The sequence below is a fragment of the Myotis nattereri genome, assembly GCF_964212035.1.
Source record: "Myotis nattereri genome assembly, chromosome: Y".
Classification (NCBI taxonomy): Eukaryota; Metazoa; Chordata; class Mammalia; order Chiroptera; family Vespertilionidae; genus Myotis; species Myotis nattereri.
This window is the reverse complement of record NC_138094.1, coordinates 1,499,076-1,524,860: the sequence shown is the minus strand read 5'-3', so window position 1 is coordinate 1,524,860 and position 25,785 is coordinate 1,499,076. Positions and strand designations below refer to the sequence as shown.

The following is a 25,785-nucleotide window of genomic DNA, read 5'->3' as shown; positions in this document are numbered from 1 at the left end:
ATTTTTGTATTGATTTTAGAGAGGAAGGGAGAGAGAGATAGAAGCATCAGTGATGATGAGAGAGAATCATGAACCGGCTGCCTCCTGCACGCCCCCCACTGGGGATGGAGCCCACAACCTGGGCTTATGCCCTTGACTGGAATCGAACCCAGGACCCTTATGTTCACAGGCTGAGGCTCTATCCACTGAACCAAACGAGCATTGGTGCTAGGTTAAATTGGTGCTAGTCCTTAAATGACTAACCACCTGGTATGTTAAACCAAATAAAAAATAAACTATTTTAAAATAATGTGCATGCCATCTGAATGCAACAATTGCTAATATTTTTTTAAATGATTTTATTGACTCAGAGATAAAGGGAAATCGAGAGGGAGAGAAACATCCATGATGAGAGAGAATCACTGCTTTAGTGTCTACCTCTGTGTGCATTTGGGTTTTTAATTGTGTTTAACACTAAGCAGCCCCCAAAAAAGCCCAGTGATCATAAAATTCATCTACCATCGCACCAGCGAGAGGAGGCGGGAGGGGGAGTCGGAGGGATCCCAGAAATCAGTTTCAGGACATCCAAGGTTGCATTAAAGAGAATCACAGTCGGCCTCCTCCCACACGGCCCCTACTGGCGATCGGGCCCTAAACCTGAGCCTCTAATATAAATATATTAAACAGGGGAAAAAAGAAAAAGTCCTTAAGGCTGAAAATATTAGCCCAGCCCCGGTAGACAAGGCTCGAAGACATTACTGGAAATAGTTTTCATTTCAATGACCCTCGTTCTCATTGTTTGATCTCCCGAGGTTCGTCAACCGATACTACCCTCTCCAAAAAAAAAAAAATAAAATAAAAATAAAAATAAATGAATGTTTGGGTAAATTTGTGCACCAGAGTGGGGCCTAGGGCTGGCCTGCGGGGATCGGCTGAAATTGGCTCCCTGACATCTCCCGAGGGGTCCCAGATTATGAGAGGGTACAGGCCAGGCAGGCCAAGACTCTCCACCGGTGCCCCATTAGGTCTGGGGAGGGACACGGGAGGTTGGCCAGGTGGGGAGAGACACAGGAAGGCTCCAGGGCATGTCCAGCAAGTCTCACTCAGTCCCGATCAGCCAGACCCCAGAAGCAAGCTGACCTATCAGTCTAAAAGCCTTGTCCCTGGTGGTCAATGCATGTCATAGTGAGCAGTTGAGCAACCTTAGTATATCCTTTGCATATTATGCTTTGATTGGTTGAACAGATGACCAGTCGACAGGACACTTAGCATATTAGGCTTTTCTTGTATAGGATTGATTTCATACATGAAGGGAGCGAGAAACATCAATAATGAGAGAGAATCATATATCGGGTGCCTCCTGCACGCCCCCTACTGGGGATGCAGCCCACAACCAGAGCATGTGCCCTTGACCAGAATCGAACCTGGGAACTTCCAGAGTCCACAGTCCAACCCTCTATCCACAGAGCCAAACAAGTTAGGGCTCATTGTTTAATTCTTGTCTGTGTCCAGACCAGGAATCAAACGTGTCCTCCAGGTTCATAGGTCGTTCCTCAACCACTGAGAAACACCAGCTTGGCTGAAAATGCTTTTATTGATTTGAGAGAGAGGGAGAGAGACAGAGAGAGACAATGAGACAAACAAACAGAGAGAGGGAGAAAGAAAGGAGGAGGAGAAAAAGAAGAACAACAAGAAGAAGAAGAACAACAACAACAACAAGAATAAGAAGAAAGAGAGAGAGAGAGAGAGAGAGAGAGAGAGAGAGATCAATGTGCCCTTGCACCCACGGGGTGGCAGATAGAACAACAGAGCTTAGTAAAAAGGTGAACAGAACTATACACTTCCCACCGGCAGGCCAGTAGGACTGGGGCTCTGGTTGACAAGAGCCAGGGACCCCAGCACATGTCCTATGAGTCTTCCATCAGCTCAAGGATCATTTCCTCCACGCCATTCTCCTTGATGTGGTGCAAGATGCGCCAGAACCGGCCCATGGGGTCCACGTACTGGCCTACAGGGTGGAGCGTCCACATCCAAGGCACGATGCTCGAGGTCAGCGGGCTGGTGGTAAGTGCGATAGGCTCACTGGGGATGTCTTCCTGGCGCAACCGTACTTGGAGGTCACCTCCTGTGTCCATGACTAGATGCAGCCATGTGCGCTGGTCCTCATCCTCATACACTGAGGGCGCAAGGACCCTGAGGCAGATGGGGTGCGAGATGAGGTTCACCTTCGATGGGAGCTCGGCCATAATCCCTCTGTGGTCCAAGGAGCAAGAGCCACAGTTCTCAGAGCCTCTCACTACTTCGGTCCTGGTATCGAAAGACAAGGGATGGAGTCTCCAATCGCATTTTACCTCGGCTTTTTATCTTTATGGTTTTTATGGTTGTGTTTGTGGTTGCCTTTGGTTTATTTTGCAAATTTATAAATCTCAAATTTTCTTTCTTTTTTAGCTTTAGATCTCTCTTCTAGAACAAATTGTACAAAACGTACCTAATGTAAAATATGACTCTATGAAGGTAACATGAACCTATGGAATTTTAAAAATATTTTTTAATGACAGTTAACATAGAACATTAGGTTCATTTCAGGGGTACACCCCAATGATTAGACATTATATAATGGACTAAGAAATCATGCAATTAATCTCATACCCATCTGACACCATACACAGTTATAATATTTCTGGAGGCCAGGGCACAAAATTAATACACTCAGGGGGTGCCCTCAGTCAATCCTGCAGCCTCATCCAATCCTGGACCCCTTGAGAGATGTCCAACTGAAAGCTTAGGACCGCATTAGTACTGCCATGGAGGCTCCCACCATCCCCCTGTGATCGGCAGCTGTGAGCCTGGCTTTTGGCTGAGCAGCGCTCCCCCAATGGGAGTGCACTCACCACCGGTGGACAGCTCCTGCCATGAGCATCTGCCCCTGGTAGTCAGTGTGTGTCATACCGACCAGTTGTTCTGCAATTTGGTGGATTTGCATATTAGCCTTTTATTATATAGGATTGCATTGACTCAATGCTCTACATTACTGTGCCATGACTATTCTTTCATTTTTTTTCACATAGTTTTACTGATTTCAGAGAGGAAGGGAGAGGGAAAGAAATATAAAGATCAATTATGACAGAGAATTACGGATTGGTTGCCTACTGCATGGCCCCTACTGGGGATCAAGACTGTAACCCGGACATGTGCCATGACTGGGAATCAAATCCACATCTCCTGGTTCCTAGGTTTAAGCTTAAAAACTGAGTCATGCCAGCCGGGCTTTTTTATTTTCTTTTTTCTTAATTAAAACTTTGTAGTTGTTTCAACTTTTTGTCCTAACACCACCACCTTTGTTCTGATCATCTCAGAGGGAATTCACAAACCATAGAACAACCCACCCCATGCAAATAATATGCTTTACCTTTAACAGCTGATACAGGAACAAAGCTAATGTCAATATCCAGGTGGGCTTGTTAACAGAGGTCTTGCTTCTCAGGTGGTGGTGAAAGAGGTAGATTCAAAATATTCAGGGACAGACAGACACCTTGAATACCGGATCAGGCAAACAGGAAGCAAGTGACAGGTGAAACAGCAATTCGGATTCCTGAGTTCACTTAACATCACTAATAGAATGATCTCTCCCTTCCCCAAACTTCAGCCATGCTCCTGGCAAGAGCTTTATGGTTTTGCTGCTAAACTCACTACAGTCCACAAAGTCCAAATTCCTCCCTCAGATCAGACTCCATCCCCAATCCTTCCTCCTCGTCCTCCCATCCATCTTTTTCTTACCTGTTCTTCTTGCTCTGAAGGCAAAGCACCATTCTTCTCTCTTTTCCTCTGTGACCGGTTTCTGCTTCCACTGTCACCTGCAGAGGAAAGAACATAACCATGATACACATGTTCCCAGGAGTCCATGTACCAGGAATGTGTCCAGAAAAACAAGGTACCCCTCACACCCCAGAAACCAGTCCCGGGAGACAGGTGGTGGTTAGGATGGAAAGAGGTTTATTCAGGTGCTGGAAACCTGAGAAGATGGAGGATGCTCGTCCCAAAATCCATCTGCACATCTCAGTGCAGGCAGAGGCTTTTATAAAGAGGGAGAGGCCAAACAGAGTTAACAGGTCAGGGGGCGGGGCTTGAGAAGTACTCTGTGTTCCCACAGGCACAATCCAATCTGATAAGAATCTTGCAAGTGGTTATGTGATGGTCCAGTGTGCATTATCCTAGACTTGTCTTCCTGGTTCTAAGGTTGAAGGTCAGCAAATCTCCCAGAACTGGGAAGGTCAGAGTTCATATCTTCTGAAATTAGTTCCTAGGATTCTTATACAAACAGGCTGTTTATCTATAATCTTCATAATTAGTCAGAGTCCTCATTTACAGGAGCAATGAGGAAAGAATGGTTAGGTGAGTTGTAATTCCCACTGTGACATGAATGCTGAGATGCTTCATTATTCCTTAAGGTATTTCCACCCTTTGAAAAATTCAAATTGGCCTTGGCCGGTTTGCCTCAGTGGATAGAGTGTCGGCCTGCGAACTGAAGGGTCCCTGGTTCGATTCCTGGTTGAGGCACATGTGCAGATTGTGGGCTTGATCCCCAGTGAGGGACTTCCAGTAGGCAGCCGATCCATGATTCTCTCATCATGGATATTTCTAACTCTCTCCCTCTCCATTCCTCTCAAAAAAAAACAAAAAAAAATTAAAAACAACTCCCAGCTCAATGACCTGGACTGAGGCAAACTCTTCCCCAATTAGGAAGGAAAGATGAATGGGGTCCTAAGGGAATTTCAGGCATCTGCCTGTTGGCATTTAGGAGAAGAAACATAAAAAGAAAAAATCGGCGAAAAAAAACATAATTCCAATGTTACCCTCATACTGCCCTCAGTGGAATTGAGCACAAAAGGGTCTCGAGACAGAGTGTCTGCAGTGAGACACATCTCGAGGCGTGGGCTCTTTTATTTAAAAAAAATATATATGTGTTATTGATGTTAGATAGGAAGGCAGAGAAAGGTAGAAACATCAGTGATGATAAGAGAGAATAATGGAACGTCTGCCTCCTGCACGCCTCCCACTGGGGATCGAGCCTGCAACCCAGGCATGTGCCCTTGACTGGAATCAAACCCGGGAACCGTCAGTCCGCAGGCCGATGCTCTATCCACTGAGCATACCAGCACAGGCGATAGGTAGTCTTTAAATGAGTACCCACCTGGTATGTGAAACCAAAAAAATTATAAATTATTTTAAAACAATGTCCATGGGATGTGAATGCAACAATTGCTAATATTTTTTTAAATGACTTCATTGACTCAGACAGGAAGGGAAATCGAGAGATAGAGAAACATCCATGATGAGAGAAAATCATGGCTTTAGCATCTAGCTCTGTGTGCACTTCGGTTTTTAATTGTGTTTAGCACTAAACACCCCAAACAAAACCCAGCGAACATAAAATTCACCTACCATCCCACCAGTGAGAGAAGGCTGGAGGGGGAGCCGGGAAGCCCCAGAAATCAATTTCAGGACATCCATGTTTGCATTAAAGAGAATCATGGATCGGCCGCCTCCCACAGGGCAACTACTGGTGATCGAGCCTGAAACCTGTGCCTCTAGTAAAAATATATTAAACAGAGAAAGTTAACGAAAAAGACCTTAAGCCTGAAAAAAGACCTCTAGCCCAGCACCTGTAGACAAGGCTCAAAGACATCACTGGAAATAGTTTTCATTCCAATGACCCGCATTCTCATTGTCTTATCTCCTGTGGTTCGTCAACAGATACTACCCTCTCCAAAAAAAGAAGGAATATTTGGGGGAATTCCTGAACCATTTTGGTGGCACGGCCTAGCCTTTGGGGATCGGCCGAAGCCATCTCTGACATCACCCGAGGGGTCCCAGATTACAAGAGGGCACAGACTAGGCCAAGGCACATCACCGGTGCCCATTTAGGTCTGGGGGTGGGGGGCACGGGAGGTTGGCCAGCTGGGAAGGGAACATTGGAGGGCTCCAGGGTGTATCCAACATGTCTCACTCAGACCCGATCAGCCAGACCCCAGCAGCAAGCTGACCTACCAGTCTGAATGGCTTGTCCCTGGTGGTCAATGCATGTCATAGCGAGCTGTTGAGCAACCTTAGTATATCATTTGCATATTATGGTTTGTTTGGTTGAACAGATGACCGGTCGACTGCACACTTAGCATATTAGGCTTCTATTATATAGGATTGATTTTATACAGGAAGGGAGAGAGAAATATCAATGATGAGAGAGAATCATACATCAGATACCTCCTGCATGCCCTGGACTGGGGATCGAACCACCAACCAGAGCATGTGCCCTTGACCAGAATCAAACCTGGGTACTTCCAGAGTCCACAGTACCACCCTCTATCCACTGAGCCAAACAAGCTAGGGCTCATTGGTTAATTCTTCTCTGTGCCCTGAGCAGGAATCGAAACGTGACCTCCAGGTTCATAGGTCGTCCCTGAAAGACTGAGAAACACCAGCTTGGCTCAAAATGCTTTTATTGATTTGAAAGAGAGGAGGTGAGACAGAGAGACAGAGAGACAGAGACAAAGGAGTTGAGAAGAACAATAACAAGAAAAGAGAGAGAGAGATATCAATGTGCCCTCACACCCAGGGGGTGGCAGATAGACCAAAAGAGCTTAGTAAAAAAGTGAACAGAACTATACATGTCCCACCAGAAGGACAGCAGGACTGGGGCTCAGGTTGACATGAGCCAGGGACCTCATCACGTGTCCTATGAGTGTTCCATCAGCTCAAGGATCATTTCCTCCACTCCATTGTCCTTGATGTGGTGCACAATGCGCCAAAACCGGCACATGGGGTCCACGTACTGGCCGCAAGGGTGGAGCGTCCACATGGTGTTCAAAGTCAGCGGGCTGGTGGTGAGTGAGATATGCCCACTGGGGATGTCTTCCTGGCGCAACCGTACTTGCAGGACACCTCCTGTGTCCATGAGGAGATGCAGCCACGTGCGCTGGTTCTCATCCTCATATACCGAGTGCCTACGAAGCATCAGGCAGATGGGGTGCGAGTTGAGATGCACCTTCGACGGGAGCTCGGCCATGACCCCTCCGTGGTCCAAGGAGCAACAGCCACAGCTTTTCAGAGCCTCTCGCTACTTCGGTCCTGGTATCAAAAGACAGGGGATGGGGTCTCCAAACGCATTTTATCTCGGCTTTTATCTTTATGGTTTTCATGGTTGTGTTTGTGGTTGCCTTTGGTTTATTGTGCAAATTTATAAATCTCAACTTCTCTCTCTTTTTTTTTTTCTAGCTTTACATCTCTCTCCTAGAACAAACTGTACAAAATGTACTTAATGTAAAATATGACTCTGTGAAGGTAATATGGTCCGATAGAATTTTTAAAACATTTTTTAAATGACAGATGACATAGAACATTAGGTTCATTTCAGGGGTACACCCCAATGATTAGACATTATATAATGGACTAAGAAATCATGCAATTAATCTCACATCCATCTGACACCTTACACAGATATTATAATATTACTAGTGGCTCCTGCATGCCCCCTACTGGGGATCAAGACTATAACCTGAGCATGTACCCAGACCAGGAATTGAACCGAAATCCCGGGTTCCTCTGTTTAAGCTAAAAAACTGAGCCATGCTGGCTGGGCTCTTTTCTCTTCTTTTGTTTTCATTTGTTTTCGTTTGTTTTCTTTTCTTTTCTTTTCTTTTCTTTCCTTTTCTTTTCTTTTCTTTTCTTTTCTTCTTTTTCCTTTTCCCTTCTTTTAGTTAATTAAAACTTTGTAGTTGGTTCAACTTTTTTGTCCTGACAACACCACCCTCTTTCTGATCATCTCAGACAGAACTCACAAACCATAGAACAACCCACCCCATGCAAATAATATGGTTTACCTTTAACAGTTAACAGAGGAACAAAGCAAATGTCACCGTCCAGGTGGGCTTCTTAACAGAGGTCTTGCTACTCAGGTGCTGGTGAGAGAGGCAAAACCAAAATATTCAGGAAAAGACAGAAACCAGTGGTACCTGAAGGGATAAACAGGAAGCAAAGAGACAGGTGAAACAGCAAGTCAGATTCCTGAGGTCTTACAACATCACTTATAGAATTATCTCTCACTTCCCAAAACCTCAGCCATGTTCTTTGCAAGAGCTCTATGGTTTTGCTGCTAAACTCACTTCAGTCCACAAAGTCCAAATTCCTCCCTCAGATCAGACTCTATCACCAATGCTTCCTCCTCCACCTCCCATCCATCTTTTTCTTGCCTGTTCTTCTTGTTCTGAAAGGAAAGCACAGTTCTTCACTCCATTCCTCTGTGACCAGTCTCTGCCTCCCCCTGTCACCTGCAGAAGAAAGAACATGACCATGATACACCTGTTCCAGGGAGTCCATGTACCAGGAATGTGTCCAGAAAAAACAAGGTACCACTGACTCACACCCCAGAAACCAGTCCCTGGACACAGGTGGTCGTCAGGAAGGAAAGAGATTTATTCAGGTGCCGGCAACCTGAGAAGGTGGAGGATGCTTGTTCCACAACCCATCTGCACATCTCACTGCAGGCTGAGGCTTTTATAAGGAGGGAGAGACCAAACACAACAAAGAGGTCAGGGGGCGGGGCTTGAGAAGTCTCTATGTGCCCACAGGCACAGTCCAATCTGATAAGGATCTTACAAGTGGTCAGGCGACGGTCCAGTGTGTGTCATCCTAGACTTTGTCCTCCTGGTTCTAACGTTGAAGGTCAGAAAATCTCCCAGAACTGGGAAGGTCAGAGTTCATACCTTATAAAATTTGTTCCTAGGATTCTTATACAAACAGGTTGTTTACCTACAAGCGTCATTATTAGTCAGAGTCTGCATTTACAGGAACAATGTGGAAAGAATGGTGAGGTGAGTTGTAATTCTCGTGAATTACATGAATTCATGTAATTACTGTGACATGAATAATGAGATGCTTACTTCTTCTTCAAGGCATTTGTGACCTTTGAAAAGTCAAATTGGCCCTGGTTGGTTTGGCTCTGTGGATAGAGTGTCCGCCTGCGAACTGAATGGACCCCAGTACGATTACCGGTCAAGTGTACATGCCCAGGTTGTGTGCTTGATCCCCAGTGAGGGACTTGCAGGAGGCAGCTGATCCATGATTCTCTAATCGAGGATGTTTCTAACTCTCTCCCTCTCCCTTCCTCTTTGAAATCAATAAAAATATATTTGGAAAAAAAGGCGGACGCTCTATGCACTCAGCCAAACCAGCTCGGCACTAGGTAGTCTTTAAATGACTACACACCTGGTATGTAAAACCAAAAAAATAATTAACTATTTTAAAATAATGTGCATTCAATCTGAATGCAACAGTTGCTTAATATTTTTTTAAATGTTTTTATTGACTCAGAGAGGCAGGAATAGCGAGAGGGAGAGAAACATCCATGATGAGAGAGAATCACGGATCGGCTGCCTCCCGCATGCCCCCTACTGGGGATCGAGCCCGGAGCCCGGGCATGTGCCCTTGACCAGGAATAGAGCCATGACCTCCTTCTTTATAGGTTGACGCTCAATGCTTCAGCAACTTTGGTTGGTTAGAAGTCCAATATTTTGAATACTAGAAACACAACTTAGAAACACATCCCTCACGCTCCCCAGTCCTCAGTCTTAAAGGTCTCAATGTGCATTTGCAAACTCTTTCCTGCAAGAGGAGAATTGAATCATCAGTCAGTGATCTCTTTAATGCAACCATGGATGCCCTGAAATTGATTTCTGGGGCTTCCCCTGGATCCCCCTCCAGCGCCCATCTCTGGTGCGATGCTAGATGATTTTTATGATCGCTGGGCTTTGTTTGGGGCTGTTTAGTGCTAAACACAATGAAAAACCCATATGCATCCAGAGCTAGATGCTAAAGCCATACACAGAGCCGGCTCGAGCCTTCAGGAGATGAGCCCTGGCATCCCTCTTAATTCCTCAAAAGATAGAGATGATCAGCATAAAACACCCATAATCCCTCAAACATTTATTCTTTTTTTTGAGAGGGTAGTATCGGTTGACGAACCTCAGGAGATCAAACAATGAGAACGCTGGTCATTGAAATGAAAACTATTTCCAGTGATGTCCTCAAGCTTTCTCTACCAGGGCTGGGCTAATATTTTCAGGCTTAAGATCTTTTGCTTTGTCTTTCTCTGTTTAATATATTTTACTAGAGGCCGAGTGCACGAATTCATGCCCCAGTGTGATCCCTAGGCCTGTCCTGCGGATATCAGATGAAACCGGCTCTCCGACATCGTCTGAGGGGTTCCAGGTTACAAGAGATTACAGGCCAGGCCAAGGGACCCCACCGGTGCACCATTATATCTGGGGAGAGACTCGGGAGGTTGGCAAGCTGGGGACGGACCATGGGAGGGCTCCAGGGCATGTCCAGCCCGTCTCACTCAGTCACGATCAGCCAGACCCCAGCTGCAAGCTGACCTACCAATCTGAATGTCTTTTCCCTGGTGGTCAAAGCGTGTCATAATGAGCAGTTGAGCAACCTTAGTATATCATTTTTATATTATACTTTGATTGGTTGAACAGATAACTGGTCGACTTGTCACTTAGCATATCAGGCTTTTATTATATAGGACTGATTTCATACAGGAAGGGAGCGAGAAACATCAATGATTAGAGAGAATCATACATCGGGTGCCTCATGCACACCCCCTACTGGGGATTGAACCCAAAACCAGAGTGTGTGCCCTTGGCCAGAATCGAACCTGGGCCTTCCAAAGTCCACAGTCCAACTCTCTATCCACTGAGCAAAACAAGCTAGGGATGATTGGTCAATTCTTGTCCGTGCCCTGACCAGGAATCGAATTGTGATGTACGGGTTCATAAGTCGTCCCTCAACCACTGAGAAAAACCAGCTTGGCTCAAAATGCTTTTATTGATTTGAGAGAGAGGGAGACAGAGAGACAGAGAGACAAAGAGACAGAGACAGAGAGAGAAAGAGGGAGGATTGGAAGAAGAAGAAGAAGAAGAAGAAGAAGAAGAAGAAGAAGAAGAAGAAGAAGAAGAAGAAGAAAGAGAGACAGAGAGAGAGGGAGACATCAATGTGTCCTCGCACCCAGGGGGTGGCAGATAGAACAACAGAGCTTAGTAAAAAGGTGAACAAAACTATACACGTTCTACCACCAGGGCAGCCGGATTTGGGCTCAGGTTGACAAGAGCCAGGGACCCTATCACGTGTCCTACGAGTCCTCCATCAGCTCTAGGATCATTTCCTCCACTCCATCCTCCTTGATGTGGTGCAGGATGCGCCAAAACCGACCCATGTGGTCCACGTACTGGCTGTGAGAGTAGAGCATCCACACCAAAGGCATGGTGTACGAGGTCAGGGGGCTGGGGGTGAGTGCAATATCCCCACTGGGGATGACTTCCTGGTGCAACCGTACTTGCAGGACATCTTCTGTGTCCATGATGTGGTGCAACCATGTGCGATCATTCTCATCCTCATACACCGAGGGCCCACGCTTCAGGAATATGGGGTGCGAGGTGAGGTGCACCTTCGATGGGAGCTCGGCCATGACCCCTCCGTGGTCCAAGGAGCAACAGCCACAGCTTCTCAGAGCCTCTCGCTACTTCGGTCCTGGTATCGAAAGACAGGGGATGGGGTCTCCAAACGCATTTTTCCTCGGCTTTTATCTTTATGGTTTTTATGGTTGTTTGTGGTTGCCTTTGGTTTATTTTGCAAATTTATGAATCTCAACTTTTCTTTCTTTTTAGCATTAGATCTCTCTCCTTAAACAAACTGTTCAAAATGTACTTCATGTAAAATATGACTCTATGAAGGTAACATGGTCCTATGGAATTTTAAAAACATTTTTTAAATGACAGTTAACATAGAACCTTAGATTTATTTCAGGGGTACACCCCAATGATTAGACATTATATAATGGACTAAGAAGTCATGCAATTAATCTCATACCCAACTGACAAGTTACACAGTTATTATAATATTACTAGAAGCTCAGTGAAAAAATTTATGCACTCAGGCAGGTCCGTAACCCAACCCTGGGTCCTCTCCCAGTCCAGGACCAGTAAGAGATGTCTAAGTGACAACAAAAGCCCGTGTTAGTGCTGCCGTGGAGGCTCCCACCAACCCCAGTGCTCGGCAGCTGTGAGCCTGGCCTTTGACTAAGTGGCGGTCCCCATGTGGGAGTGCACTGACCACCGGTGGACAGCTCCTGACATGAGCATCTGCCCCCGGTGGTCATTGCGTGTCATAGAGACCAGTCGTTCTGCCATTTGGTCGATTTCCATATTAGCCTTTTATGATATAGGATTGCATTTAATCAATGCTCTACTTTACTGTGCCATGACTATTCTTTCGTTTTTTTTTAAATAGTTTTACTGATTTCAGAGAGAAAGGGAGAGGGAGAGAAAGAGAAAAAAAGATCAATGATGACAGAGAATCACAGATTGGTTGCCTCCTACACACCTCCTACTAGAGATCAAGACTGTAACCTGGGCATGTGCTCTGACATGGAATCGAACTGTGATCTCCTGGTTTCTCAGTTGAAGCTAAACAACTAATCCATGCTGACCAGAATCTTAGTTTTCTTTTCTTTTTGTATTTTCGTAATGAAAACTTTTTTTTGGATCAACTTTTCTGTTTGTCCTGACACCACCATCTTCGCTCTGATCATCTCAGAGGGAACTCACAAACCATAGAACAAGCCACCCCATGCAAATAATATGCAAATAATATGTGTTACCTTTAACAGCTGGCAGAGGAACAAAGCTAACGTCAGCGTCCAGGTGGGCTTCTTAACAGCGGACTTATTTCTCAAGTGCTGGTGAGAGAGGCAAGACCAAAACATTCAGGGACAGACAGACACCTGGGATACATGATCAGGCATACAGGAAGCAAAGAGACAGGTGAAACAACAAGTAGGATTCCTGAGGTCCCATAACATCACTTATAGAATGATCTCTACCTTTCCCAAACCTCAGCCATGCTCTTGGCAAGAGCTGTATGGTTTTGCTGCTAAACTCACTTCAGTCCCCAAAGCCGAAATTCCTCCCTCATATCAGACTCCATTCCCAATACTTCCTCCTCCTCCTCCTCCCATCCATGTTTTTATTACCTGTCCTTCTTGCTTTGAAGGTAAAGCACCGTTCTTCGCTCCTTTCCTCTGTGACCGGTCTCTGCTTCCCCCTGTCACCTGCCCAAGAAAGAAAATGGCCATGATACACCTGTTCCAGGGAGTTCATGTACCAGGAATGTGTCCAGAAAAAACAAGGTTCCCCTAACTCACACCAGAGTATCCAGTGCCGAGAGACAAGCAGTGGTGAGGAAGGGAAGAGGTTTATTCAGTTGCCGGCAACCTGAGGAGATGGGGGAAGCTCATCCCACAACCCATATGCACATCTCAGTGCAGGCAGAGGCTCTTATAAGGAGGGAGAGGCCAAAAAATAAAAAGAGGTCAGGGGGCGGGGCTTGAGAAGTTCTCTACGTGCCCACAGGCACAGTCCAATCTGATAAGGATCTTGCAAGTGGTCAGGTGATGTTCCAGTGTGCATCATCTGAGACTTTGTCCTCCTGGTTCTAAGGTTGAAGGTCATCAAATCTCCAAGAACTGGGAAGGTCAGAGTTCATATCTTCTAAAATTATTTCCTAGGATTCTTATACAAATATGCTGTTTATCTACAAGCTTCATGATTAGTCAGAGTCTGCAGTTACAGGAGCAATTTGGAAAGAATTGTGAGGTGAGTTGTAATTCCCACTGTGACATGAATGCTTAGTAGCTTCGTTCTTCTTCAAGGCATTTGCACCCTTTGAAAAAGTCAAATTGGCCCTGGTCAGTTTGGCTCAGTGGATAGAGTGTAGGCCTGCAAACTCAAGTATCCCGGGTTCGATTCCCAGTCAAGGGAACATGCCCAGGATGTGGGCTTGATCCCCAGTGATGGACGTGCAGGAGTCAGCTGATCCATGATTCTCTCATCATGGATGTTTCTCTCTCTCCATTCCTCTCTGAAAAAAATATAATTAAAAGCACTCCCAGCTCAATGACCTGAACTGAGAAAAACTCTTCCCCAGTTAGGAAGGAAAGATGAATGGAGTCCTATGGAAATGTCAGACATTTGCCTGTTGGCATTATGGAGAAGCAAAATAAAAATAAAAAAATAAAAAATGGGAGATTGGATTGTTTATCTTCCTTTTGTTAAGTTGTATGAGTTCCCTATAAATTTTGGAGATTAGGCCCTTTTCAGATATGACATTGGAAAATATGTTTTCCCACACAGTTGGTTTTCTCATTGTTTTGTTGATGGTTTCTTTTGCTGTGCAGAAGCTTTTTATTTTGATGTAGTCCCATTTGTTCATTTTCTCTTTAGTTTCAAGTGCCCTAGGAGCTGTATCAGTGAAGAAATTGCTTCGGCATATGTCTGAGATTTTGTTGCCTTTGGATTCTTCTAGAATTTTTATGGTTTCCTGTCATACATTTAAGTCCTTTATCCATTTTGAGTTTATTTTTGTGTATGGTGTAAGTTGGTGGTCTAGTTTCATTTTCTTGAATATATCCATCCAATTTTCCCAACACCATTTATTGAAGAGACTATCTTGGCTCCATTGTATGTTCTTGCCTCCTTTGTCAAATATTAATTGAGCATATTGGTTCGGGCCGATTTCTGGCCTTTCTATTCTATTCCATTGATCTATATGCCTATTCTTGTGCCAGTACCAGGCAGTTTTGAGAACAGTGGCTTTGTAATACAACTTGATATCTGGTATTGAGATCCCACCTACTTTGTTCTTTTTCAGGATTGCTGCAGCTATTCGGGGTCTTTTTTTATTCCAGATGAATTTTTGGAGAATTCGTTCTAGATCTGTGAAGTATGCCATTGGTGTTTTAATGGGAAGTGCGTTGAATTTATAGATTGCTTTGGGTAGTATGGACATTTTAATGATGTTGATTCTACCAATCCATGAACACGGTATGTTCTTCCATCTGTTTATGTCTCCCTCTATCTCTTTTTTCAACGTCCTGTAGTTTTCTGAGAAGAGGTCTTTTACCTCTTTAGTTAAGTTTATTCCTAGGTAGCTTCATTTTTTTTGGTGCGATGATAAATGGGATTATTTTTATAATCTCTCTTTCTGAAAGTTCACTATTGGTGTATAGAAATGCCTCAGATTTCTTGGGATTAATTTTGTATCCTGCTACATTGCCAAATTCATGTATTAAGTCTAGTAGTTTTTTGATGGAGTCTCTAGGGTTTTCTATGTATAATATCATGTCGTCTGCAAATAAGGACGATTTTTACTTCCTCTTTTCCAATTTGGATGCCTTTTATTTCTTCTTCTTGTCTAATTGCAATGGCTAATACTTCCAGTACTAAACAAAGCCCAGTGATCATAAAATTCATCTAGCACCACACCAGAGAGAGGCGGCTGGAGAGAGAGCTGGAGGGAGCCCTAGAAGTCAATTTCAGGACATCCATGGTTGCATTAAAGCGATCACTGACTGCTGATTAAATTCTCCTATTGCAGGCCTTAACTGGTTTGTATCAGTGGATAGAGCGTTGGCCCGCAAACTGAATGGTCCCAGGTTCAATTCCAGTCAAGGGCATGTATCTTGGCTGTGGGCTCATCCCCAGTAGGGAGTGTGCAAGAGGCAGCTGATCGATGTTTCTCTCTCATGGATGTTTCAAACTCTCTCTCCCTCTCCCTTCCTCTCTGTAAAAAATCAATAAAATATATTTCTTTAAAAAATAAATTCTGCTCTTGCAAGAGAGTGTTTGCAAATGCAAATTGAGAACTTTAAGGCATAGTACTGGGGAGCGTGCGGATGTGTTTCTAAGGTGTGTTTCTCATATTCAAAATATTGCTCTTGGGGCTCAGACGGCTTGGTTCAATGGCTGAGTGTCGACCTATCAACCAGGAGTTCACCGTTTGATTCCTGATCAAGGGCACGTCCCCGGGTTGCTGGATCGACCCCCAGTAGGGGGTGTGTGGGAGGCGACCGATCATTGATTCTCTCTCATCATGGATGTTGCTCTCCCTCTAGCTTTTCATTCCTCTCTGAGTCAATAAAAACATTTATAAAAATATTAAGCAAGTGCTGCATTCAGATTAAATGCACAATGTTTTAAAATAGTTTATTATTTTTGTTGGTTCAACATACCAGGTGGGTAGTCATTTAAAGATGACCTAGCGCACGAGCTAGTTTGGCTCAGAGGAAGAGCGTCGGTCTTTTTTTTTTTTTCAAATATATTTTTATTGATTTCAGAGAGGAAGGGAGAGGGGCAGAGGTAGAAACATCCATGATGAGAAAATCATGGATCTGCTGCCTCCTGCAAGTCCCTCACTGGGGATCAAGCCCCACAACCAGGGCATGTTCCCTTGACCAGGAATGAAACCCGGGACCCTTCAGTTTGCAGGCCGACACTCTATCCACTGAGCCAAACCGGCTAGGGCCTATTTGACTTTTAAAAAGGGTGGAAACACCTTGAGAAGAATGAAGCATCTCATTATTCATGTCACAGTAATTACATGAATTCATGTAATTCATGGGAATTACAACTCACCTCACCATTCATTCCACATTGTTCCTGTAAATGAAGACTCTGACTAATAATAAAGCTTGTAGATAAACAGCCTGTTTGTGTAAAAATCCTAGGAACTAATTTTTAGAAGATATGAACTCTGACATTCCAAGTTCTGGGAAATATGATGACCTTCAACCTTAGAACCAGGAGGACAAAGTCTAGGATGATGCACACTGGACCGACACCTGACCACTTGCAAGATCCTTATCAGATTGGACTGTGCCTGTGGCCACGTAGAGAACATTTCAAACCCAGCCCACTGACCTCTTTGCTCTGTTTGGTCTCTCTGTCCTTATAAAAGCCTCTGACTGCACAGAGATGTGCAGATGGGTTTTGAGACGAGCTTCCCCCATCTTCTCTGGTTGCCGGGACCTGAATAAACCTCTTTGCTCCCACACCACCATCTGGCTTCCGGGACTGGTTTCTGGGGTGTGAGTCAGGGGAACCTTGTTTTTTCTGGACACATTCCTGGTACATGGATTCCTGGGACTATTTGTATCATGGTCATGTTCTTTTTTCTGCAGGTGACAGGGGGAGCAGAGACCAGTCACAGAGGAAAGGAGCTACGAAGGTGCTTTGCTTTCAGAGCAAGAAGAACAAGTAAGTTAAAGGTGGATGGGAGGAGGAGAAGGAAGGATTGGGGATGGAGTCTGATCTGAGGGGGGAATTTGGACTTTGTGGACTGAAGTGAGTTTACCAGCAAAATCATACAGCTCTTGCCAAGAGCATGGCTAAGGTTTGGGGACAGGAGAGATCATTCTATAAGTGATGTTATGAGACCTCAGGAATCTGACTTGCTGTTTCATGAGTCACTTGCTTCCTGTTTGCCCAATCAGCTATCCCAGGTATCTTTCTGTCCCTGAATATTTTAGTCTTGTCTCTCTCACCAGCACTTGGGAAGCAACACGGCTGTTAAGACGCCCACCTGGACGCAGACGTTAGCTTTGTTCCTCTCCCAGCTGTTAAAGGTAAAGCATATTATTTGCACTGGGTGGGTTGTTCTATGGTTTGTGAGTTCTGTCTGAGATGATCAGAAAGAAGGTGGTGTTGTCAGGACAAAAAGAATAGTTGAACCAACTACAAAGTTTAATTAAGAAAAAAAGAAAAGAATAGAAAAGAAATAAAAAGAGCTGGGCTGGCAGGGCTGAGTTGTTTAGCTTAAACCCAGGAACCACGAGATGTCAATTTGATTCCCAGTCATGGCACATTCCGGGGTTACAGACTTGATCCCCAGTAGGGGGCATGCAGGAGGCAACCAATCCTTGATTCTCTGTCATCATTGATCTTTCTCTTCCTCTCCCTCTCCCTTCCTCTCTGAAATCAGTAAAACTATATGTAAAAAACGAAAGAATAGCTACGGCACAGTAAAGTAGAGCACTGAGTCAATGCATTAAAGTGGCCCTAAGCCATCAGTTGGACAACCCTTAAGGGGTCCTGGACTGCAAGAGTACGTAGGGTTGGCTGAGGGACACTCCTGAGTGAATCAATTTTGTGCACTGAGACTCTAGTAATATTATAATAACTGTGTATGGTGTCATATGGGTATGAGATTAATTGCATGGTTTCTTAGTCCATTATATAATGTCTAATCATTGGGGTGTACCCCCGAAATAAACCTAAAGTTCTATGTCAACTGTCATTTAAAAAATGTTTTAAAATTCCGTAGGACCATGTTACCTTCATAGAATCATATTTTACATTCAGTACGTTTAGTACAGTTTGTTCTAGAAGAAAGATCTAAAGCTGAAAAAGAAAGAAAAGTTGAGATTTATAAATTTTAACCAAAGGCAACCACAAACACAACGGTAAAAATGATAAAGATAAAAGCCGAGGTAAAATGCATTTGGAGACCCCATCCTCTGTCTTTCGATACTAGGACAGAAGTAGCGGCAGGCCCTGAGAAGGTGTGGCTGTTGCTCTTTGGACCACAGAGTGGTCATGGCCAAGCGCCAGTCGATGGTGCACCTCACTTCGCACCCCAACTGCTTGAGTATTCGTGGGCAATCGGTGTATGAGGACGAACGCCATCGCACATGGCTGCATCTCCACATGGACACAGAAGGTGTCCTGCAAGTACGGTTGTGGCAGGAGCCCATCCCCCGTTTGTATATCACACTCACCGCCAACCCGCAGATCACGAGCAGCATGCCTTGGATGTGGACGCTCCACCGTGGCAGTCAGTACCGGGACTCTATGGGCCGGTTCTGGCGCATCGTGCACCACGTCAAGGAGGATGGCATGGAGGAAATGATCCTTGAGCTGATGCACAACTCGTAGGACACATGATGGGGTCCCTGGCTCTTGTCAACCAGAACCCCAGTCCTACTGGCCTGCCGGTGGGAAGTGTATAGTTCTGTTCACCTTTTTACTAAGCTCTGTTGTTCTATCTGCCACCCCCTGGGTGCGAGGGCACATTGATCTCTCTCTCTCTCTCTCTCTCTCTCTCTCTCTCTCTCTCTCTCCCTTTCTTCTTCTTCTTCTTCTTCTTCTTCTTCTTCTTCTTCTTCTTCTTCTTCTTCCTTCTTCTTCTTCTTCTTCTTCTTCTTCTTCTTCTTCTTCTTCTTCTTCTCCTCCTCCTCCTTCTTCTTCTTCTTCTTCTTCTTCTTCTTCTTCTTCTCCTCCTCCTCCTCCTCCTCCTCCTCCTCCTCCTCCTCCTCCTCCTCCTTCTTCTTCTTCTTCTTCTTCTTCTTCTTCTTCTTCTTCTTCTTCTTCTTCTTCTTCTCGTCATTTCTTTCTCTCACTCTCTTTCTCTTTGTCTCTCTGTCTCTCTCTGTCTCTCTCCCTCTCTCTCAAATCAATAAAAGCATTTTGAACCAAGCTAGTTTTTCTCAGTGGTTGAGAGACGACCTATGAACCCGGAGTTCACAGTTTGATTCCTGGTCAGGGCACACAGAATAGTTAACCAATGAGACCTAGCTTGTTTGGCTCAGTGAATACAGGGTTGGACTGTGGACTCTGGAAGGTCACAGGTTAGATTCTGGTCCAGGGTACATGCTAAGGTTGTGGGCTCATTCCCCAGTAGGAGGCGTGCAGGAAGCACCTAATGTATGATTCTCACTCATCGTTGATGTTTCTTGCTCCTTTCCTGTATGAAATCAATCCTATATAATAAAAGCCTAATATGCTAAGTGTCCAGTCGACTGTTCATGTGTTCAACCAATCAAAGCATAATATGGAAATGATATACTAAGGTTGCTCAACTTCTCACTGTGACATGCATTGACCACCAGTGACGAGACATTGAGACTGGTAGGTCAGCTTGCTCCTGGGGTCTGGCGGATCGGGACAGAGTGAGACCGGCTGGACATGCCCTGGACCCTTCTATGATCCAGCCCCTTCTGGCCAACCTCGTACATCCACCCCCCCCCCCCCCCGGCGCCCATCATGCACCTGTGGGGTCCCTTGGCCCGGCCTGTGCTCTCTTGTGATTTGGGACCCCTCAGGGGATGTCAGAGAGGTGGTTTTGGCTGGATCCACGCAGGGCAGGCCTAGGCAGGGCACTGGTGTACGAATTCCTGTACTGGGCCTCTAGTGAAAATATATAAAACAGAGAAAGACAAAGAAAAGGCCTTAAGCCTGAAAATATTAGCCCAGATCCGGTAGAAAAGGCTCGAAGACATCCCTGGAAATAGTTTTCATTTCAATGACCAGCGTTCTCATTGTTTGATCTCCTGAGGATTGTCAACCAATACTACCCTCTCCAAAAAAGAAATGAAAGTTTGGGGGATTATGGGTGTTTTATGCTGATCATATCTTTCCTTGGAGGAATTACTAGGGATGCCAGGGCTCGTCTCCTGAAGGCTCGAGCCGGCTCTGTGTATGGCTTTAGCATCTAGCTCTGGATGCATTTGGATTTTTAGTTGTGTTTAGCACTAAAGAGCACTAAACAAAGACAAGCGATCATAAAATTCATCTAGCATCGCACCAGAGAGAGGTGGCTAGAGAGGGAGATGGAGGGATCCCCAGAAATCAATTTCAGGGCATCCATGTTTGCATTAAAGAGATCACTGACTGCTGATTAAATTCTCCTCTTGCAGGAAAGTGTTTGCAAATGCAAATTGAGACCTTTAAGGCTGAGGATTGGGGAGCATGAGGGATTGGTTTCTAACGTGTGTTTCTCATGTTCAAATATTGCACATCGGGCCCGGCCGGCGTGGCTAAGAGGTTGATCATCGACCTATAAACAGGAGTTCATGCTTCGATTGCCGGTCAAGGGCACATGCCCAGGTTGTGGTCCGATTGCCAGTAGGGGGCCTGGGGGAGGTGGCCCATTCGTGATTCTCTCTCATCATGGATGTTTCTCTCCTTATCTCTTTCCCTTCCTCTCTGAGTCAATAAAATCGTTTCAAACATATTAGCAATCGTTGCATTTAGATAACATGCACATTGTATTAAAATCGTTTATTATTTTTTTGGTTTAACATACCAGGTTGGTAGTTATTTAAAGATGACCTAGCACCCGAGTTTGTTTGGCTCAGTGGATAGAGCATCCAACTTTTATTTCCAAATATAATTTTATTAATTTCAGAGAGGAAGGGAGAGGGAGAGAGTTACAAACATCCATGATGAGAGAGTCATGGATCAGCTGCCTCCTATAAGTCCCTCACTGGGGATTAAGCCCACATCCTGGGCATGTGCCCTTAACTGGAAATCGAACCCAGGACCCTTAAATTCCCAGGCGAACACTCAATCCACTGAGCAAACCGGCCAATTTGACTTTTTCAAAGGGTGTTAACGCCTGGAAGCATCTCAGCATTCCTGTCACAGTGGGAATTACTTCTCACCTCCCCATTCTTATCACATTATTCCTTTAAATGCAGACTCTGACTAATAATGAAGCATGTAGATAAACAGGCTGTTTGTATAAGAATCCTAGGAACAAATTTTAGAAGATAGAAACTCTGACATCCCAGTTCTGGGAGACTTGATGACCTTCAACCATAGAACCAGGAGGACAAAGTCTAGGATGACGCACACTGGACCGTCACCTGACCATTTGCAACATCCTTATCAGATTGGATTGTGCCTGGGGCCACATAGAAAACTTCTCCAGCCCCATCCTCTGACCTCTTTGCTCTGTTTGGCCTCTCCCTCCTTATAAAAGCCTCTCCCTGCAGGAGATGTGCAGATGAGTTATGGGAAGACCTTCACCCATCTTCTCAGGTTGCTGCACCTGAGTACACCTCTTTCCTTCCTCACCACCACCTGTCTCACGGGACTGGTTTCTTGGGAGTGAGTCAGGGGAACTTTGTTGTTTCTGGACACATTCCTGGTACATGGACTTCTGGGAAGATGTGTATCATGGTCATATTCTTTCTTCTGCAGGTGACAGTGGGAAGCAGAGACCAGTCACAGAGGAACGGAGCGAAGAACGGTGCTTTGCCTTCAGAGTAAGAATAAAAGGTAAGAAAAATATGGATGGGAGGAGGAGGAGGAAGGAATGGGGATGGAGTCTGATCTGTTGGAGGAAGTTGAAATTTGTGGATAGAAGTGAGTTTAGCAGCAAAACCTTACAGCTCTTCTCAAGAGAATGGCTGAGTTTTGGGGAAGGGAGAGATCATTCTATATGTGATGTTATGGGACCTCAGGAATCCTACTTGCTGTTTCACCTGTCTCTTTGCCTCCTGTTTTCCTGATCAGGTATCCCAGGTATCTGACTGTCCCTGAATATTTTGGTCTTGCCTCTCTCACCAGCACCTGAGAAGCAAGACCACTGTTAAAAAGCCCACTTGGACGCTAAGGTTAGCTTTTCCTCTGCAAGCTATTAAAGGTAAAGCATATTGTTTTCATATTACTTGCATGGGGTGGGTTGTTCTATCGTTTGTGAGTTCCCTCTGAGATGATCAGAAAGAAGGTGGTGTAGTCAGGACAAAAAGAAATGTTGAACCAACTACAAAGTTTTAATTAGGAAAAGAAGAAAAGAAAAGAAAAGAAAAGGAAATTAAAGAAAAGAAAGGAAAAGAAAAGAAATAAAAAGAAAAGAAATTAAAAGAAAAGAAAAGAAATGAAGATAAAAGAGCCTGGCAGGCATGGCTCAGTTGTTTATGTTAAACCTATGAACCAGAGATGTTGAATCGATTTGCAGTCATGGCACATGCCCAGGTTACAGTCTTGATTCCCAGTAGGGGGCATGCAGGAGGCAACCCATCTGTAATTCTCCGTCATCATTGATCTTTCTCTTTCTCTCCCTCTCCCTTCCTCTCTGAAATCAGTAAAACTATATGAAAAAAATGAAAGAATAGTCATGGCACAGTAAAGTAGAGCATTGAGTCAATCAATATAATAAATGGCTAATATGCAAATCGACCAAAGAGCAGAATGACTGGTCTCTATGGCACGCACTGACCACTGGGGGCATATGCTCATGGAAGGAGCTGTCCACCGGTGGTCAGTGCACTCCCACAGGGGGAGCACCGCTCAGCCAAAAGCCAGGCTCACAGCTGCCGAGCACAGGGAGTTAGTGGGAGCCTCCACGGAAGCACTAAAGCGGGCCTACGTTGGCAGTTTGACATCCCTCAAGGGGTCCCGGACTGGGAGAGGCTGCAGGGATGCCTGAGGAACCCCCCCTGATTGCATAAATTTTATGCACCAAGCCTCTAGTAATATTATAATAACTGTTTATGGTGTCAGATGGGTATGAAATTAATTGCATGATTTCTTAGTCCATTATATAATGTCTAATCACTGGGGTGTAAACCTGAGGAGAACCTAAGGTTCTATGTTAACTATCATTTAAAAAATGGTTTTAAAATTCCATAGGACCATGTTACATTCATAGAGTCATATTTTCCATTAAGTACGTTTTGTACAGTTTGTTCTAGGAGAGAGATCTAAAGCTAAAAAGAAAGAAAAGTTGAGATTTATAAATATGCATAATAAACTAAAGGCATCCACAAACACAACCGTAAAAATCATAAAGATAAAAGCCCAGGTAAAATGCGTTTGGAGAACCCAATCCCTGTCTTTCGATACCAGGATCGAAGTAGCGAGAGGATCTGAGAAGCTGTGGCTGTTGCTTCTTGGACCACGGAGGGGTCATGGTCGAGCTCCTGTCGAAGGTGCACCTCACCTCGCACCCCATCTTCCTGAGGATCCGTGGGCACTCGGTGTATGAGGACGAGAACCAGCGCACATGGCTGCATCTTGTCATGGACCTAGAAGGTAACCTGCAAGTCCGGTTGTGGCAGAACGACATCCCTAGTGGGTATATCGCACTCAGCACCAGCCCGCTGCCCACAAGCACCATGCCTTCGATGTGGATGCTACACGTTGGCAGCCAGTACCTGGACTCCATGGGCCGGTTCTGGAGCATCGTGCACCATGTCAAGGTGGATGACCTGGAGGAAATGGTCCTTGAGCTGATGGACGACTCGTAAAACATCTGCTGGGGTCCGTGGGACGTGTGTAGTTCTATTCACCTTTTTAATAAGCTCTGCTGTTCTATCTGCCACCTCCTGTCTGTGAGGGCACCTTGATCTCTCTCTCTCTCTCTCTCTCTCTCTCTCTCTCTCTCTCTCTCTTTCTTATTGTTCTCCTTCTCCTTCTCCTCCTCCTCCTCCTCCTCCTCCTCCTCCTCCTCCTCCTCCTCCTCGTCCTCTTCTTGGTCCTACTTCTCGTCCTTTCTCCTTCTCTCTCTACTGTCTCTTTGTCTCTGTCTCTCTCTGTATCTCTCTCTCTCTCTCTCAAATCAATAAAAGCATTTTGAGAAAAGCTGGTGTTTGTCAGTGGTTGAGGGATGACCTATGAACCTGGAGGTCACAGTTCGATTCCTGGTGAGGTCAAAGACAAGAATTAACCAATGAGCCTAGCTTGTTTGGCTCAGTGTATAGAGTGTTGGACCGTGGACTCTGGAAAGTCCCAGGTTCGATTATGGTCAAGGGCACAAGCTCTGGATTGGCCTCAATCGCCAGTAGGGGGCGTGCAGGAGGCACCTGATGTTTGATTCTCTATCATCATTGATGTTTCTCACTCCCTTCCTGTATGAAATCAATCCTATATAATAAAAGTCTAATATGATAAGTGTCCAGTCGACCAGTCATCTGTTCAACTAATCAAAGCATAATATGCAAATGAAATACTAAGATTGCTCAACTGCTGCCTATGACATGCATTGACCACCAGGGACAAGACATTCAGACTGGTAGGTCAGCTTTGCTGCTCTGGTCTCACTGATCGGGACTGAGTGAGACGGGCTGGACATGCCCTGGAGCTCTCCCATGTTCCCTCCCCAGCTGGCCAACCTCCCGTGTCCCTCCCAGATGTAATGGTGCACCAGTGTGGTCCCTTGGCCTGGCCTGTGGCCTCTCGTAATCTGGGACCCCTCGGGGGATGTCAGAGAGCCAGTTCCAGCCGAACCCGCAGGCCAGGCCAAGGCACCACACTGGTGCACAAATTCGTGCACCGGGCCTCTTGTAAAAATATATTAAACAGAGAAAGACAAAGAAAAAGACCTTAAGAATGAAAATATTAGCCCAGCCTGGGTAGACAAGGCTCCAAGACATCACTGGAAATAGTTTTCATTTCAATAACCAGCGTGCTCATTGTTTGATCTCCTGAGGTTCTTCAACCAATACTACCCTCTCCAAAAAAAAGACCAAATGTTTGGGGGATTACGGGTGTTTTATGCTTATCATCTCTTTCCTTTGAGGATACGAGGGATGACAGGGCTCATCTCCTGAACTCTTGAGCGGGCTCTGTGTGTGGCTTTAGCATCTAGCTCTGGATGCATTTGGGTTTTTAATTGCGTTTAGCATTAAACAGCCCCAAACAAAGGCCAGCGATCATATAACTCATCTAACATCGCACCAGACAGAGGTGGTTGGAGGGGGTCCAAAGGGAGCCCCAGAAATCAATTTCAGGGCATCCATGGTTGCATTAAAGAGATCACTGACTGATCAATAAATTCTTCTCTTGCAAGAAAGTGTTTGCAAATGCACATTGACACCTTTAAGGCAGAGGACTTGGAAGTGTGAGTGAAGTATTTCCAAGTTGCGTTTCTCACATTCAGAATATTGCACTTCCGGCCTGGCCAGCGTTGCTCAGTGGTTGTGCATCAACCTATCAACCAGGAGGTCATGGTTCCATTCCTGGTCAAGGGCACATGCCCACGTTGCGGGCTCAATTGCCAGTAGGGGGCATGCGGGAGGTGACCGATCCGTGATTCTCACTGATTGTGGATGTTTCTCTTCCTCTCTTTTTCCTTCCTCTCTGAGTCAATTCAATCATTTTAAAAATAATATTAAGCAAGTGTTGCATTCAG

At 45.2% G+C, this 25,785-nt stretch overlaps 4 protein-coding genes across 4 annotated transcripts; 2 read left to right on the top strand and 2 right to left on the bottom strand.

Annotated features, from left to right (window-relative positions):
* Positions 1 to 1,886: 1,886 nt before the first annotated feature.
* On the bottom strand, positions 1,887 to 2,225 carry LOC308512276 (T-cell leukemia/lymphoma protein 1A-like; the record flags this gene model as incomplete). Its single annotated transcript, XM_081082070.1, has 1 exon — positions 1,887 to 2,225. One exon carries the CDS (start codon positions 2,223 to 2,225, stop codon positions 1,887 to 1,889), a length of 339 nt encoding a protein of 112 aa, XP_080938196.1.
* A 4,487-nt stretch (positions 2,226 to 6,712) lies between these two features.
* LOC308512274 (T-cell leukemia/lymphoma protein 1A-like) lies at positions 6,713 to 7,042 on the bottom strand (the record flags this gene model as incomplete). The annotated part of the gene is made up of 1 exon (XM_081082069.1): positions 6,713 to 7,042. One exon carries the CDS (start codon positions 7,040 to 7,042, stop codon positions 6,713 to 6,715), a length of 330 nt encoding a protein of 109 aa, XP_080938195.1.
* Positions 7,043 to 18,464: 11,422 nt separating this feature from the next.
* On the top strand, positions 18,465 to 18,803 carry LOC308512273 (T-cell leukemia/lymphoma protein 1A-like; the record flags this gene model as incomplete). Its single annotated transcript, XM_081082068.1, has 1 exon — positions 18,465 to 18,803. One exon carries the CDS (start codon positions 18,465 to 18,467, stop codon positions 18,801 to 18,803), a length of 339 nt encoding a protein of 112 aa, XP_080938194.1.
* A 4,760-nt stretch (positions 18,804 to 23,563) lies between these two features.
* LOC308512272 (protein p13 MTCP-1-like) lies at positions 23,564 to 23,902 on the top strand (the record flags this gene model as incomplete). The annotated part of the gene is made up of 1 exon (XM_081082067.1): positions 23,564 to 23,902. The coding sequence occupies one exon, from the start codon at positions 23,564 to 23,566 to the stop codon at positions 23,900 to 23,902; it is 339 nt and encodes a 112-aa protein (XP_080938193.1).
* Between the last annotated feature and the right edge of the window lie 1,883 nt (positions 23,903 to 25,785).